Genomic DNA, 18,461 nt, shown 5'->3' with positions numbered 1-18,461 from the left:
CATCTGTGGGTGTCTCAAACAACTCTGACTTGACATCGAGTGAACACGCTCATGTCCGCGTAGGCACGGAGACACACAATTGTGTAATTTTGTACACACACACAAGCACACTGCACACACACACACACACACACACACTGTATTATTTATTACGTAAGGAGCTGCTTGCACACTGCTGCGTCTTTCGGATTAGATCCTTGCAGTTTTCGGAAAAGAAGTATCACCCGAAATCTGTTCCAATACTCGAGACCGAAAAGTCAGCAGTGTGCGGGGACCTTAATTAGTTAATGTGATGTTATTGTTGCTTTTGTTGTTGAGGAGCTTCTTAGTTTCACCCCCCTCCCCCTCTCCCACACACACACACCCCGTCCCTGTTGTAGATTAAATAATCTTCCAAAGATGAAGGAATGACAAAGTGTTGAGAATTTATTAAGAAGATTCAGCAGAGTAATGAGAGTGAGGAACAGGCCTCCTTGCCTGTTCCAGCAGCCCCTCCGGGCGCAAGCCTCCTCAACCCCATTCTCAGACAGTCCTTATAGTCTTGTCTTAAAAGAGATGCAAATACTAACTGTCCATATACGGATCTGCGCTAAACATAAGGGCGACACACAAATAAGTATACCTTTGCTGACATCGTGGACAGGGGCGTCATGTTTCAATAATGATCGTGAGTGCTCAAAGTCCCGTCCTCTACCTGGCAGCAGAACAAAAGCCACCTTATTAGCATTTGAATGCCCACGTTGGGCGGCCCAACACCTCTTGCCCAAGCGCCCCCGTAAAGGTGTGTGACTTATACGTGACATTTTGAGCAGGGGGAGGGGAAAGGGAGGCGAAATTCAGTCTTCATAATACGTGGGACGGTGGGTGCATATTGGCTTATTATTTTAACCGTGGGTGTTTCAGCTACCAGGCACCCCCGGAGTCTCCGCCACTGATCGTGGAGGAGTCAAGTCAGCTGTTAGATTGACAGCTGCATAAATTAGACTGAGCACATTGAAGAGCAAAGAGACTTAATGGAAGGAAGATAAATACACAATAATGCATATATTTGGCATTTGCATTCTAAAATTCCCATTACACCCCCGAGACATTACTGAGAGTATTAGCTGTCAGTCAGCACTCCACTGTTGTGTACGTGGGTGGTTGCGTTGAGAGGGTTGGAGGTTTTTGAGGTGGTTGTGTCATCTACGATGACGAATTTAGTGAATGTAGTGCACACGGGTGGTTCGCAGTGCAGACATTTTGAAGATTTGGTTTGCTGGATAGGATCGGCAGCGTGGGAGAGAGGACCGTTAGTGATTTATTTCATAGCAAGCAGGTCTGTCTGTGGAGCCGAGTAGGGAAGCCACTTGAAACCGCTGAAGCACAGCATATAAATAACACAAGTGTTGGCGAGGTCCTCTGTTGCCTTAGAGAGAGAACTGTGTACTTATAATAAAAGGACTGTGTGTAGGTAGCTGGTTGAGGGGCGAGTGGACCTACAGTACAGTGATGAATCGCTTGAACGCTTTCAAGGCTTTCTCAGCTAGTCCCTAATTAGATTCTTGCTTCTTACTTTAAAACACTTTCCCTGCGGAACACGCTGAACCCAACTTTTTTCTCATTGTCTCTCCTGCGGAACACGCTAAACCCGACTTTTGTTTTATATGTTTAATTTGTTTATTGATAACTTTTAAGACTTACATGGTTTTCCTCTGACAGCGTTCGGATGACGTAACCGGAAATCGATGAGTCACATTGGCTTGCTAGGGCTTCTGGGAAACTGAGGCACAATGTTAGTCCATCTTGCTCTGTTCTCTGTTATTGTTTCGGATCACGGCGGTCGGCGGTGGAATATTTTTCGACTCGACTAAAATAACTATTTTCAGGCGGATTATCATGATTCTTCAAGGGTTAGTGAAAACTGCGGCAGGGAAACGATGTTTATTATGGATTCCTGTGGGAATGTGTTAATGTGCTAATGCACTTTGCGTCATTATACGCCAGTTTGTATAAGGCACCTTTTTCCGTGGCAACAAGCGTCATGGGAATTCATCAATTCAACTTCACGTCGAAGGACATCTAATCTTTCTGAGGCGGCACCCAGAGTTGAACTGGGACCTCTTGATCTGCAGTCAAATGCTCTACCACTGAGCTATGAGCTATCTAGTAGAGATTATCCATGCATTACAAATTGTATATTTTCAATGCCCTTTGTATGAGATATACTGTAATAGAGATTAGTGTTAAATATCACAAAATTGTACTGTATGTCCAAGAGTTCTAGTGGGGTCTCTTCATCTGCAGTCATACTTCAGGTCAGACCAGGGGGGCAGTCAGACGGATATTTCGTGAAGCCACTAAGGAAATGAAAGTTCATATAATGGCCTGTTGTGGCGCTCTCATTGGGCTCAAAAAAAACCATAGCCCCATAGAAGTCCATGTATTTGGGCCCAACTTCACCTAGACTGTATTACCTTAATAAACATGGTCATGAATACTTTTTGCTTCCAGTCACTAGTTTAAAGTCTCATTTCTAATGTCATAATATTCTTTTTGGAAAATTATGGTCCCATTTATTAGAAAAATGACCATAAAGTCGCGCATGTTCTGAGGGGCGTGGCTACCGTTACAGTCTATGAACGGGATCCCCCACCCACTCGAGTCAAAATAAAAACCAACGAAGAAGAAGGGGGAAGTCCCGCCTCGTTGTCTGGGCCAGCCAATGGGCCAGCTGGCCTGAACTGGGCCAAAACGGATCTAGAAAGATGGCGACTTCCATTGCAAGGACTGACAGGCTTCATTTTACGTTCACGTTAGACCCGCGGGACGCTTTGTCCATATTTTTTACAGTCTATGGGTCAGACCTATAACCCAATTTGTACTAAATGTCCTCAAGTGATTGCAAACTCTATATTTTTCATGAAGTCAATATTTATTATTGAGTAGGCTTCAATCCAGATTAGAGATAATTCCCAGGATTAGCACAGGGGGACACACAGAGTTGAACACGGGACCTCTTGATCTGCAGTCAAATGCTCTACCAGACCACCTACCACCTTGTAAAATACTACTAGTTAAGGAAAGGACCGCTATTCAAAGGCTAGGACTAGGACCCGCCATAGTGGTGTCCGGGATATCTAACCTGTGTGTTTTGGTCAGAGGTATCTGGTTGGGTTGTAAGGCCAGATACCCTGGAGTATGAGTCGTATACGGTACAGAGGTATATGGGTTGTAAGGCCAGATACCTTAGTAGTTCGTATGGGATTTGGAGTTGAAGTGTACTTGATTGTGATCGTCTACTGAAGGTCAAAGGTCTTGAAAGTAGAGTCTAGAAGAGTGGAGATAGTTGTACATTCTCGAGTGCGTTGGTTGGGTTGAATCTATACTAGAAGAGTGCTGTTCATACCGTTCCGCTGAGCTAGTCGGGTCAACCTGGTGATGTCAGAATTAATCAGCTATGACCTTATATGGAGTAAGTGATGTCAGACGTAGTTGTGTCGGTCAGCTCCATATAATGGAGATCCAGGTGATTTAGCGTAGATGATGCCAGTGTTGATCAGCTCCATATAGCTGGTCTCTCTGGTTGTCAATGACAGTAGTGTGTATTCTGTATACCAAAGACGATGTTTTGGTAAAACACGTAGCGTGTTCCACAATATGCAGAGAGTCGCACATGTTGCCCTGCAAGAGTGGTCGCAACATACCAATCCATCGATAATTCAGCAATGTCTGACATTCAGAACAGGCCCCGTCTTGGTGACCTCGCGAGGATACAGCGTGCTTCCACCCTCTCGAGACAGTGCAGAGAAGGCAATGCTGGACAGAATGTTGCGCGTGGATCATGCAGGTGAATACGGCGCCAACCGCATTTACGCTGGCCAAATGGCAGTGTTGGGAAGATCTCAGACGGGACCTCTTATCCAGCACATGTGGGATCAGGAAAAGAAACATCTCGCAAAGTTCCGTGAAATCATGGCTGAGAATAGAGTTCGCCCAACAATATTATTGCCCATATGGAACGTGGCTGGATTTGTATTAGGCGCATCCTCAGCCCTGCTGCTGGGAAAGGAGGGGGCCATGGCGTGTACCGTGGCCGTGGAGGAAAGCATCGCTGAGCACTACAACAGCCAGATAAGAGCTCTACTGAAGCAGGAGGACCCGGACAGGTACACTAAACTCCTCCAAATAATAAAGGAATTCCGAGATGAGGAGCTGGAGCATCACCATACAGGACTGGAGCATGATGCTGAATCTGTGACTGGATACTGGCTGCTGAAAAATGCAATACAGCTCGGTTGCAAAGCTGCAATATATGCTTCTGAACGTGTTTAATTGCGTTTTATTTTTTATTGTGAATTCCACATTTTCCAAATTGTTCCAGAAAGTATTTCAATGTGGATTGTATACGTGGAAAGAATGATGTAATTTGTCTGTGTGTGTGGTATTCAAACAATATTGAAATACTGCTTCATGCAGAAATTAATAGTTTGATTTACATCAGCCTCTGAAAGTTATAATCTTTTTGCTTTTTCAACAAAGTTTGACTAGATGTTATTTGAATTTGATGTTGGTTATAAAAAGGAAAACGCATGACAAACATGCTTCTCAAGAAGAAAGAATGTCGAGAATAACATTACATGTATGTCTATTGTGGTCCTTGGACTTGGACAAACACAACAATATCAACTAGACAAAGTGCTCATCGGAGAACAGTCACTTATGTCGGGAGAATATGCCTCCTGGTGGCACTATAATAGGGCAATGTTAAAAGGGTGGCATTAATTAATTGGGTCCTCCATTTTCAATGAATTGAATTTTCAATTCAAGTTAATAAAATAATGGATGAGGTGGACATTTCCTCTGCCAGGCACAGTTTGCAAGTTTAATTTAATGCTTTATAATGCATTTTGAGCAAGAGGAAATTACGCCTCAACAAATGGTTGGTTATGGACGCAGACAAAGTAAAACCTTTCTGCATAATTAAAGTGATAGAATGAATCACTTGCATTTTCCATTTCCATTCAGCTATGAAAAGGAACATAATTATAAAAAGAATCGAGCTATCTTTGCGCATCAGTAAAAACTACAGCAGTAGTATTAAAAAGCAAAAAAGCGCTCCTGCATGAATAGACATGAACTAATTGAACTGTATACAGCAGGCATCAGTATGATGAATCATGCTTTACCAGAATTAGTACAGCAAAAGTAGCCTTGGGTTTAATTATGGTGTATGTTGTTATGAAACGTCTCATGGCACTGTTACATACGTTACAGCAGGGGTTCTCAACTCGTGGGTCGCGACCCCTCGGGGGGTCGCCAAAGCATTTCCAGGGGTCCCCGGCCAAAAACGTTGAACCCCTGCATTACAGCTACAGTAGTATAGATGTGTCAACCTCTTCTGGCTCGACCTCTTCTGTATTAAAATGTAAACTGGAGAGATATACATTTTCTGATATAGCATAACATTTATGACATTATGTGCAGACAAAATCAGGATACAGTAAATGCTTTTCATTTAATTTAATGTCGTCATATTGCGTCCTGGTCTCATGTTTACAAATATTAAATATAAGCACATTAAATTAGAGTATGATTTTTTTCCTTCTGTCTTGTTGGGTTGAATAGGTGTGTGAGGTAGTTATAATGAAGAATACAGTGAATGAATGCTATCATATAATAATAATAATAATAAAACTTTATAGTTTCATAGGACCTTTCAAATTTGCATTGCAAAGTGAGCGGAAGACATTTCAATAGACAACAAAATATAAAAAGCAGCAGGGGAAAAAACAAGTATTAGATTGGCAGTGAAGGCTAATGTATAAAAGTGTTTTTTCAAAAGGGATTTAAAAGAGGACACTGATTCAGTGTGCTTGATCTCTAAGGGCAGTGTGTTCCATAGTTTAGGCGCTATGGTGCTGAAAGCCCGATCTCTGTTGGACTTTAGCGGACAAGTTTGAGGATCAAGAAGCTCTTTGACTTTGGTTGAGGATCTCAGGGAGCGAGTTAGGGGGAGATTAGATCGGTGATGTAGGGTGGAGAGAGACCGGACCTGGCCTTGTATATGGTGAGAAGGCGTTTGAAATCGATTCTGAAGGAGATTGGGAGCCAGTGCAGGGACGCTAAAACGGGGGTGATATGGTCGAATTTCCTGGAGCCAGTTAACAGGCGAGCATATTCCGACCTGAGCAGAGCCTTTTGTGGTGGTTCTGGAGAACCGTGGGTCCGACCGACTTGATACCGGGCACTGCACTCCCTGTGGGGGTGTGGAACGTGTAGGACTGTCCTAGGTAGCACCTTGCTGGCAAGATGACAGCCATGTGCATATTCATCAATTGAATGACTTGACAGCGATAGCCGCCTATACTAGTTTACATGCTTCACAGACAGAATTACCACAGCTGGACTGGAGATTTGAACTCGCGACCTTCTGGTACAAGCTTATTTCAGCACCCACCCACTAGCCAGCTGTACAGCACAGTTACATGTATGATAGACATGTAACTATCATTGATAGTGCATATTATGTTTACAGTCACGTGATATGATTCTGAATACTCCCTCACTGTGATTTACATACAGTGGACCAGCAGAGCTCCTTTTTTGTATGATGATGGAATTATTAATGTAATATTCTTCTTATAGGCCTGAGACATTTTCAGTGCATTTATTTTGAGGCAAAAACCATTTCAGTGAATGACTATATAGTATTTTGTTTTGTAAATAATGACTTTAGAAAATGACTATTTTCAGATTATACATTATAATGTCGAATTGTCAATTGAATCTGCTGTGTATCATTGTATCAAATCAAGCTGTTGAACAAAAGCAGGGGCTCACAACTCACTTTGTAATGCTCCAAGTAAATGTATTCACAATCATATATCCTGCCTGCTGTGATTGTGAATAAATTGCCTTGTTTATGATATCTGTTAGTTTAACAGTTTGGACCAAGACCGGAGGATGTGCGCTATATATTCTCAAATCCAGCTGTTATCATATGAATGTTAAGAGATAAAAATATTTTGTATTTAATGTTAATGTTGATGTTGCAAAGGGAGGTTTTTCCTTCTTGAATGTCAGTCTGTGTCTTTCAGTCTTATGGTACGAAATAAAGGGTAAACAGATTTACAAGTGGAAAAAAGTTTCATGTTTTACTCAAGTAAAAGTATCAATATCAATACTGAAATATAGATGTAGGCTACTGTGTTACAGTAAAAGTCCGGAATTCAAAATGTATTTGTGTAAAAGTACGAAAGTGTTGGTATCAAAATGTAGGGGAGAGCCGCCTTGGATGTAACGCGTCACGGTTGTAACATGGACGTTATCTCTTGATTGGTCAACGCCACCATGACGCCATCGCGTCAGTATGTGTACAGCAACGTACTCTACGTGCCCAGGAAGTTTGAAGTGTTTACCTTCATCCTGCGGGGAGCTATTGGCGAAAAACTGACTTTTTTCAAAATGCGTATAATTTTACACCTGGAGTATTTGTGTGCTACAAGTTTTTTCTTTGGTGTTGGTGAATAAAAATCCACATGGATGTCTTCATGCTTATGTTCTTCATTAGTTTGCATCGTGTTTAGACGGAATTCACGTTCATTCTGGTCTGTAAGCAACGGCAAAGAAAACTTCGGAGGGAGGGTCAATTGTAACATGTGTTACAAATGGTCCGCTTCCATTCAATGCCATTATAAGTAATATTTACATATTTGACATATTGGCCAATATTATATGTTCTAAAATTGTATTGTATTGTGTAGTGTATTCTAAAATTAGTTTAGGGTTGTATAACATTGTACAACTCAATCAATCAAACGTTTGTTTAATCAATGTATTTCCCCATTGAACTGAAAAAAAAAGCCCAAACTGGTACACCCGATACTTTTAATATTTCCCAATATGTTTGATACATTTTCTTATCACATCCATGGTATGAAAACAATGCTAAGGAGTTGCTTCAATAAAATATAATTGCTTTAAGCTGAAAACGATATGTTTAATGGTGTTTTTTAGCGTTGTTACATTTATACTCCATGCTGTTACAATTAATCCGATATGCGCAGCAAATGTAACACTGAAACAGCGTCCACGTTCGGTTTAATAACTCCCGACCTGTTTTATCAAAAAAATAACTTGAAGTGGTTTATGGTAGCTGACATGTGTAGGTCCGTTGCCTGAAAATATTACATGTTTAGCTAAACGGATCTCCGAGTAAAAAAATGAAACGTGCAAAATGTTACATCCAAGGCGGCTCTCCCCTACTTAAAGTTAAAAAAAGTACCCCCGTTTCAAGTTTTCAAATGTATAAAAACTCTTTGTTTGACATGTAAATCTAGTAGGATTAGTGTTGATAATCCTAATTAATTCAAATCCATTTATCTCATACATCCATTTGTTGATGTGCAGTTAACATGTAGCAGCTGTGATTTATTAGATTGCGTAGTTAGAGGCCCACATTGAATTATTATAATTTGTTCATAATTCTGCAGTATGATTAATGTATGCACAGCTTGTATAAAGGATTAGGGCCTATATCGTACGGCATACTATAGCGCAGTGATACTCAACCTCAGGCAAATGAAAGACATATACTGTGTAGCCTATCCCTATTCCCTGACATAATTTTATAGCTAAACGGACAGAATTCTATTTTATTTGAATGATGAAACCCAGCTGCCATTAATAGTTGGAAATGGAAATGGAAATTGCGGAAATTTGCGGAAATGGAAATTGCGGAAATTGTAATTGCGGAAATGGTGGAAATGGAAATTGCGGAAATTGCTCTTCACTTATAGCTATCTATTTTCAGGTAGATTGTTTTATTTTACTCAGTCAGCCATATCACTACTCATTTTTTTTCATGAAAAAGGTCATAGCTGGGTAATCTATTTTCAGGCAAATTGTGTTTATTGTATTTTATTTTACTCAGCCATAACAATTTATTTTCTGTTAACCAACTTGCTGGCTGGCAGGCAGGCAGACAGCTACTCATGGAGAATTGGACAGGCAGGCAGTCAGACAGCTACTCATAGACAGGCAGACAGACAGCTACTCATGGAGAATTGGACAGGCAGGCAGACAGCTACTCATGGACAATTGGACAGGCAGGAAGGCAGACAGCTACTCATAGACAGACAGACAGCTACTCATGGACAATTGGACAGGCAGGAAGGCAGACAGCTACTCATAGACAGGCAGACAGACAGCTACTCATGGACAATTAGGCAGGCAGGCAGACAGCTACTCATAGACAGGCAGACAGACAGCTACTCATGGACAATTAGGCAGGCAGGCAGACAGCTACTCAGACAGGCAGACAGACAGCTACTCATGGACAATTGGACAGGCAGGCAGGCAGGCAGACAGACAGACAGCTACTCATAGACAGGCAGGCAGACAGCTACTCATAGACAGGCAGACAGTAAGACAGCTACTCATTGACAGACAGACAAATAACTACTCATGGACAGACAGACAGACAGGCAGGCAGGCAGGCAAAGAGCTACTCATGTTATGTTATTATGTTATTATAACAGCTACTCATGTTATGTGCAATAATTTGTGCAGTTATGGAAACAGCTCTTTGTGTTTATGCAAGAAAATGTAACACATTTATTTATTTACATATTGTGTGCATGCACATTGTACTTTGATACATTTTGCGAAAATAAAGCAATTGAAAGAGAGAAGTTATCAAGTATCATTAATGTCGTAATTTTATCTACTGGCCCCTGGCCCCTTGCCATTTTTGTAATGTGGCCCACAGGTAAATCTATTTGAGTATCCCTGGATTAGGCTACCAAATATCCCACCTTGGTTTCTATTCAACCACCCCTATCCCCTAGGGTGGTTGAATAGAAACCAACGTGGGATATGTTAGTAGACAGTGGACACCCTTTACAAACACATTGGTGAAGAACATTCTTAGTAAGAAATGTATTCCCAGATTGTATTAATATCCTCTGACTAAAATAAACACTACTGGTAGGTAGCCAATCACAGCGCGACCATCCGGGCTGTTTGAGTGTTTGAGGAGGATGTTGTGGGTTTGTGAGGTGTCAATAGTTGAACGGGGTACTTCTGTTGCCTCTGCAGAGAGAACATTTCTATTCAAATTCAAACATAAAAAAATAATAAATAATAGCGACAACTAGAAGTATTGCGAATTTTACGTTTTATATTTATTTTTTACATTATGTTTAATAAGCTGTGTATTTAAACCATGAAAGGGATTGGGAAATACTAGTCAACCTCACCATTCATCTGTAAAGGTAAAACAATTACCACATGCAGTTACTCTCAGTCAATCTTTGGCCATACTGTTGAACGGGACAGACGTAACGTTGACTGACAGTGTCTGCGGTATTTTTACACCAAAAAACAACTGTTTGCTGGTGGATTTTCACTAGCAGACAACCCTACTCAAATAATGTTTCCTGCCAGCAGATATTCAGTTCACGGTAAGTTAAATCAAGGAAGGCTAGCTAGCATAACACCTAAAAACTGTTCAAGGAGCAATTGCTGACCGGTGTTACACCGATACTGGTGACGCATCGAATTATGTGACCCCAGACTCCAGGGCACTCTTGATGGCATGTCATGTGAATGTTTAGTCTACTCTGAATCAGGCACACACATCCTGATTTTGATCTTTTGTGGGGACAGACAGACACTAGTGTGTTTTCCTACTGAAAACAAGCTATCTTTCTCTCACTTGATTGAATTAATCCAATGTTAGTAATCAAATGATTGGTAGTGTGTATACTGTATAGCGTTATTAAAAATAAATCTATTAAATGTAGCCCATAGAAGTGTTATTAAAAGTAAATCTACTAATGGCAACTTCAAAATGTAAATGTTTGTCTGTGTTAGTAGGCTACTGGGCAAACAAGCAATTTTAAATAGTCTGTAAGCAGTTTGCAATTAAACAAATGTATTGTATTTCATTTTATGGTTTAAGTCAATTGGACAAATTTATCATATAATTCAATTAACTGAAACATTAATCTATTACATCATGTGTATAATTCCTATTTACAACAGCCATACTATACAATTATTGCATGTTGACATAAGATTTTCAATCATTCATAGTCACACGATGCGATAGGTCGCCAATTCTCGCGTTACGCAGGCGCTAGCTCATGCGTTAGTTTCCATTGGAACTTGAGAACTCTCACTGTTTAGTTGTAGTGGATTATAACTTAATATGCACAACACTTTCACCATGTTAAGTTAACAGCCAAATGCATATCAAGTTCGACTTCTGTGACACACTGACGTTTATCTGAAGATGGCATTTATAGCAGTTTCAGCTGAACATCTCCATATGTTAGCATCGAGCTAAAATGTAGGTTAAAGTTGAAACAAAAATAATATAGGTCACCACAATCATGTCCTTAGTTGTCTTTGGTTCAAAAACACTTACCGGTATACTAATGAGCTGTGGTTATTGCATTGAATTGCAGTCGTTATTGCAGCATTCAACTGTACATGTTTTTGAGCTTTTAGAATAGATGCTACTGTTTATTTATGTATGTGGTAGCTCTGGTCCTTAAGGACTTCTGCAAACTGCAACTTAATTGTCTTTATCCCAACACTGATGCCTGCAGTGTCAAGGAGGCATGACATGAATTACACTGGTGAAGAGAACCTTCTGTCATGGTCCGAAATTGGAAGGCTTTTACAATTGGCTAGGTTAAGATGAGGTCAATTATTTACAGTATGTGTTCAAGCCCACTCAATTCAAGATAATTCACCAAGATTTCTTAGTTGCTATGGTCAAAGCTCACCCTAACATCAGGTACAATTGTGGTGAAGTAAATGTTCTGCATGTATATTATTAATGACAAATTTGTCATGTCACTAATCCCAGTCATAATGCATTAATGCCACGTGGGGGGGGGGGGGGATCAGTCGTCGAGAGGCGGCACAATAGTTAAGGTTACAGCTTACATGTAAGTACTAGACAAATAAGTACTGTAGTATGTTGTAAACTCTAAGTACTGGACCCTCGTCTGGTTTGACAGACAGGTAGTGTGTGCCGGCTGTGTGGTGTGTGATGATCATCACACACCACCCAGTCGACACACTACCTGTCTGTCAAACCAGATGAGGGTCCAGTACTTAGAGTTTACAACAGTATACAGTAGAAACAAGGCAAAAGAAAGGACAAGATTGATCAAAAAACAATAATACTAATAGTACAGAGCGCAACGGTAAACGAGGGTGAAAACAATAGTGATGTCACTATTCCATTGCAGCATCACAAGGCAAGTCAATTATCAACTAACTCGTTGTGGTGCATGTTTGAGTTTTGTGGCTTTGCTTATCTGGTGTGTTTGCGTGTACAAACAGAAAGTGAGTGTGAACTGGTTACGATGAGATTCCATCCTGTCTGTGCTGGTGCTGACTGCTACTGTAACTGAATGGAACGGTCCCTTTTCAGCCCGCAGGTGTATCAGGGCGTTGAAAAGAGTCCAGGCTGACCATGGCGCCGCCACACCTCAGCTGTACACCGTTCTGCACAGGCGGGCCTGCACAACGCACTACACAATCCACCCCAGAGATAAAGACCCACGATGGGAGGGTAAGACATTATATAGGCCGCCTCCCTGTCACCTATTACACATTTAAGCTGACGATTCATTTTCACCCAAATTACACACGCTGGACACTAGATGCACCAATATCTTTATTGTTGCTGAATTTTATTATTTCAAGTGTGAATTAGAAAATGTTTTTTTTGTTATCAAATGTTTTTTATTTAAGACAAAAAAATCACAATAAAACATGTTAACATCATGAATGAAATAAAATAAAGAAAGAAAACAAAACATATAAAAATAACACATAACAGCAAAAGAAAGGAACACAAAAACAAACAACAAACAGACAATCCCACCCACCCCTCCCCCCGGGACCAAAGATGTCACAAAATGTCAGGACTCCACTGCAATAGGGAAAAATAAATAAATAATAATAATGATGACTAAATCATGTCCTTAACCATATCTGCAATATCAGACCAAATATCAATGTTTTCTTCTTTCGCTCTTCTTTCGCAAAATGTGAGGACACTCGGACACTCCCACACCATATGAAAGAATGTACCTATGGTGTTTGAAGTGCAGAAAGTGCAGTTGTGATTATTTAAAATCTTCATAGCACACAATCTACGGGGGGTCAAGTACGTCCGATGAACAAAATTTAGATGAATTTGTTGATGATCAGGATTCCTAGAAGACAGCACAACATTAGACCACACTGTATCCCAGCTCCAATCTGGATCTAGATTTGGTATGTCATTCCTCCATACAGTATCGACAGGCAAGGTCCCATAACTAGATTCTAATAAATAATCATACAATATGGAAACAAAATCTCTTGATCTAACATCACAGATAAGTCTATGCAAAGGGTGCATTGCAAGGGGGGTCTGCCATGGAACTCCATAAGTCCTCATTGCAGTTCTCAGTTGTAAATAGAAAAAGAAAGAGTTACCAGGCAAGTTAAAAATATCGCATAAATTCTGGAAAGAACGTAGACCATTGACATCAAATAAATCACCCAAAGTATGAATCCCCTTGGAACTCCATCTGGGAAAACGAATAGGACGATTATCCAAAAGCAAACCATCATTGTTGAACACTGGGGAAAACAAATTCCATTTCAAATCAATCTTGCCCACTTTTTCAGCCGCTCTCCACACTGTTACTAACTGAGATGAATTAGAAAATGTTGAACTGACATCTTGGACAGGGCTGTCACAATTATTTCACTATAGAGGGTATGCGCATGCTTAAATAATAATAATTCCTAATATCGCATACAGGCTTCCCACGTTCATGGAATTCCTGGAACTATTTTGATATTAGAAAAAACTTTTTCCAGTCCTGGATGTTTGGAATTTATCAAGGGTACTGAAAAAAATAGTTGTCTATTGATTTAGTTAATAAAAAACCTTTTCCAAAGCATGTAGGCCTATAACATTACACAAAATATGGAACATAAGTCGTTATTCGCCAAATGGGCAGCATGATTGCAGCCTAACAAAAATAACAGATCCACAAGCTCACAACAGCTGCGGCGTGATCCTATGCCCTAGGATAGGTGATCGATGTAGCAAAACATTTGGCACAAAATTTGGATAGAAAGATAGCATTCTATATTCTATACTTTATTGCCGTCTCCAGGGAATAATCAGCAGGGGGCCTTCATTTTTTCAAAGGGGGCACATTTTTCAAGTTCACCACCCATAATAGCAAGCAAGATGTTTTTTGATGTGATTCTATGCTTTGTTATTTCTGATGTTGTTTGGAAAGGTGCTATATAAATAAAATGCATTCATTAATTCATTCAATGCTCACATAATACAACAAAAGCCTTCACCACCAGCCTATACTTGTAGCTACAAGTATAAGTAGCTGGAGAAGTTTTGGAAATTCATTGGTAAAAAAGTATGGGAACTCTGCGTATAACACTGTGCTCTACGCCATGCTAATTTGGTCCCTGCCTTGGTCCTTTCTTCAGGCGTAGAGATGGAAAGGTTTGCAGATGAAGCCGACGTAGTGATTGTAGGTGGAGGCCCAGCTGGCCTGTCTGCAGCCATTCGACTCAAGCAGCTGGCTAATGAGCATGACAAAGAGTTGAGAGTCTGCCTGGTGGAGAAAGCCTCCCAGATTGGAGCCCACACCCTGTCAGGAGCCTGTCTAGAGCCCACAGCACTCAATGAGCTGTTCCCTGACTGGAAGGAGAGAGGAGTGAGTTCATGTGCATGGATTTATTGTTGGTAATTGGCATTGCATGCAGATTCTTGCGTTCTCACAGGTGTCATATTGAGTTGACCAGAAGTGCCGTACTTATTTCACCCTCTAAAGTCAACCATATCATTGCTAGAGTGATGAATTCTTTCCAAGTGGAGCTCTTGAAGTTTTCCTCCCGGACTTATCCCCAGTGAGGGGTGGGGGGCATAGCCTACAACTACTTCCGTGAACCGAATTCACTGTAGTAGCCTTTTTCATAAATTATATTTGTACTCGTGAAAGTTTATAATAGTTTCAACACCGCAACACCAAAGTAGTAGTAGTTGTTGATTGATTGATAATTTTATTAGACAATAAGATGCAAACAGTACAGGGTACAGTCAAGCACAGCAAGCCCGCCCGCTCCTTCCCAGCCCAGCCTCACTGGGGAAGATTCCAGGAGGAAAAGCAGGCAAGCGCCCAGGGCACCCCTCCGTAGATTTGTCCACGGAGGGGATCTACATACTGTATCTGGTGAAATTGTGTAACTAATTTATTTTTTGAGGGGCACTAGCCCCTCTTATCTATACCCATTTAGTGTGTCTGTGTGTACTTCATACATACAATGAATTGATTGGCTGAGCATGTAATGTATGACGATGTATGATAAGAGCGCCCCTCACTTCACACAATGTTTATATATACACGGCAATTCGCAATACCATTGCAATAAACAAAGAGATTGCAATGTAAATTTCCCACATTATCGTTCAGCCCTAGTGTGTGCATGTTAGAGAGACTGCATGGTGAACGTGACTGAACAGATTAAACAATATGTTAATCAGTGTTTTCTCACTCCAGGCTCCTCTACACACCACTGTGAAGGAGGACGTCTTTGGCATCCTGACGGAAAAGTACAGGATCCCTGTCCCCATACTGCCTGGTAATTATTTATAGTCATTTGTTTTATTTAAAGGGACATCTGGAAGAAACTGCAGTCACTCAATGTTAATAGTATTTGTAGTAGGGCATTCATTAAAAAATCGATGCATCGACGCAGCCTTAATTAGCAGCTGTGTTTTCCTTTGATGCGCGCTCTCAGCGTGTCCCACTAATTGACTGGCTGATGCTGTGTCAGAGAAGTACAGAAGCGCGCAAACTTTATCCCCAAACTTTATCCCCCGCACCCTGAGCTGACAGTGACCAGCTTTACGAGCGGGACTCTCCGTCTCCGTTCAGTGCGGGTTGTTTGCATGGCTCAGAAAAGACGAAGCTTGAGGACGTTATGCTTGGAGTTGTTGTTGAGAAGGAGAAGGAAGAAATGTTCAAGTCGTGAAGGTGGAAGGTAATAGCAGATTGTGTTCTGATCTGATGATGTGCCAAACTCCTGCTGGCTCCAATAATGTTAATTATACCTATGACCTATGTCTTCTATTGTGTTCTGAAGGTACACAAGGTATTTTGTATTGTGTTCATAATGGCTGGAGGAGCCGTTGTGCTGCGCTCAGTGTGCTGTGCCAATTATGCCTCGTCTGTCTGTTGAGTTCTCTTTTCTGGTCTATGTGCCAGTGTGTGAGTGTGTGCCTAAACTGTTTAGTGTTTACAATTACATTTATATGTCTTTTCTAATGGGTTTCTGTGCCATATTGGAGAGGCCACTGTGTGCGCTGTGTGTTAGTGCGGCTCCGTTTGATAGCGTTTTTTTGTTTTTGCGGGCCGCGGTGCGGGCAGGTTGTTGATTAATATATTGTTTTTCGGGGCACGTTGGTGCGGGCTGGCTCCTGTGGCGGGGCGGGACGGGCGTGTTATGCAAAAAAGCCAGCCCGCGCAAAACTATTGACTAGGGTTTGACTGGTTTGCTGAATTCCTAGAATGCCCATAATGCTTTCGTGACCTCCCCCTACTCTGTGGACAGGCTGCATGGATGTGTGATGTTTTACTCCAGGAAGGAAGTGATGCCACATATTACACACACAAAATCACAGGAAAGTGCTTATTGTATCCTAAACATCATTAAAATAAGCTCTGGTTGCAAAAGTGGTGAATTGGCCCTTTAACATTACACGTTTGATCTGAAGAAGCTTTCGCAGCTTGTAGATCGGCTATTTTCGCTATACATCATATGACGTCAATGTGAGACTGTTATATAATGGCTAACAACATGTAAACAAAGGGAATGTCATTGTCTGTGATTATAGAAACTGTAGTGCTAGATTGGCTGGTATCTATTTTTTCATACCTTAACATTATTCACCAGGGTATGTGGTATATATATTATTTGTGTAAAGGAAAGAAAAGAATGCTTCTGCAGCCTAGAATGCTGTTTATCTAATATGCAATTAGCCTACTTAGACATGTCTTGCTGGGTTTAAATACTCCTGCCGGTCCCTGTGTAACCGAGACAAAAAGTGTGGGAGTTTTAGGGAATGCTTTTTTTGGGGGGATTTGGAAGATTATGTGAAGGCATATAATAAAACAAAAACATCAACAGAAAAAAACAGAAGAGGTCATGGGATGTACAGCAACAACAGTACATATTATAGAATTTTGGAATCCTTACATTCATTGACAGCAGGAAAGACACAGCCCATATTCACTCCATATCCCCCCCCCCCCCAGCTAAATACTCCATACCCCCCCCCCCCCAGCTAAATACTCTATCCCATCTTCTTTCAGCCAGCTCTTTTTGCAGTCTTAAAGAATAGGTCATCTGTTTTCTAGGAGATGCAGTTGTTTGACAATGTTGATAAATAGGTCAGCAGTAGGACAATTATTTTGTAACCAATTTCTTGTAATAGCTTTTTTGCTGGCTACAAGTAAAATCTTAAGTAAGTAGGAGTCATCCTGATTTAGCCCATCTGGGAGTTGTCCTAGGTACAAAGATGTGAATGTATCATCTATTCCAAAACCCATAATGTTTGAGATAAGTGTTGTCACTTCCTTCCAAAATGGTTGAATTACAGGACAAGACCAAAAGACATGTGCATATCTCCACATTCTCAGTCCATATGGCCTGTTTTGGAGTAATAAATATGTTTTTTCCAACAAAAGTCTCTCCAAGTCAAGGAATTAGTGGTCGTTGTTTGCTATGTCCATGTATTCATCCATACTTCATCACTTATATCAATGCCCATCTCTTTTTCCCATCACTTATATCAATGCCCATCTCTGTTTCCCCTTCGCTCTTTCACATATATTGTTGAGTCCTTTTTCAACGACTTAAGTCCATTATATAGTTTACTTACAAGACCCCTATTACTTCCTGAGTCATAACCATTAGTAAATATAGTGATTAGGCTTGTTGTAATGCCGGGAGTACACCCTTTTATTTTTTTTACCAAAATAATCCATTACCTGCAAGTATCTATAAAAGTCCTTGTTAGCCAACCCATATTTCTGCTTTAGGTTTTCAAAACTATCAATATCTCCATTTTAATCATAGTACATATAGAGGTGATGCCATTGTTTGTACCTATTGTCTAATACTGCTGGTATGAAGTCGGAGTCATGTGCTGGCCAACTTAAAAGTTTAGCCGAGCTCCCTCTGAAGCTGGAAGCGTTTAACAACTTCCAGCCATATTTTGAATGATACATTTACCCACTGACTCCTTGTCTGAAACATTCCTTTCTCTCCGTCAGTGCAACCTAATAGTGACTGTATTGGTATATCCATCAGGGATAACTCTATGCTTTTCCATTTTGCAATGTACACCAATATACCAAGGGTCTTAG

At 40.8% G+C, this 18,461-nt stretch overlaps 2 protein-coding genes across 2 annotated transcripts in view; both read left to right on the top strand.

The window, feature by feature from the left end:
- Nucleotides 1-3,780: 3,780 nt before the first annotated feature.
- On the top strand, nt 3,781-4,474 carry LOC308322694 (5-demethoxyubiquinone hydroxylase, mitochondrial-like). Its single transcript, XM_080774088.1, has one exon. The coding sequence runs from the start codon at nt 3,796-3,798 to the stop codon at nt 4,312-4,314; it is 519 nt and encodes a 172-aa protein (XP_080630214.1). The 5' UTR covers nt 3,781-3,795; the 3' UTR covers nt 4,315-4,474.
- Nucleotides 4,475-10,299: 5,825 nt separating this feature from the next.
- Nucleotides 10,300-18,461, top strand: part of etfdh (electron transfer flavoprotein dehydrogenase) — a 32,778-nt gene continuing 24,616 nt past the window's right edge. The window contains exons 1-4 of the mRNA XM_080774448.1: nt 10,300-10,445; nt 12,434-12,574; nt 14,518-14,747; nt 15,591-15,672. Of these exons, the coding sequence (XP_080630574.1) occupies nt 10,415-10,445; nt 12,434-12,574; nt 14,518-14,747; nt 15,591-15,672 (484 nt within the window). The 5' untranslated portion in view covers nt 10,300-10,414. The remainder of the gene's footprint in view (nt 10,446-12,433; nt 12,575-14,517; nt 14,748-15,590; nt 15,673-18,461) is intronic.

Source organism: Protomyctophum bolini (assembly GCF_963924005.1).
Source record: "Protomyctophum bolini genome assembly, chromosome: 10".
Classification (NCBI taxonomy): Eukaryota; Metazoa; Chordata; class Actinopteri; order Myctophiformes; family Myctophidae; genus Protomyctophum; species Protomyctophum bolini.
This window is presented reverse-complemented; position numbering and strand designations above follow the sequence as displayed.

Coding starts and splice junctions, on each gene's coding strand:
- LOC308322694 (XM_080774088.1), top strand. CDS start 3,796: ATGCTGGACAGAATGTTGCGCGTGGATCATGCAGGTGAATACGGCGCC.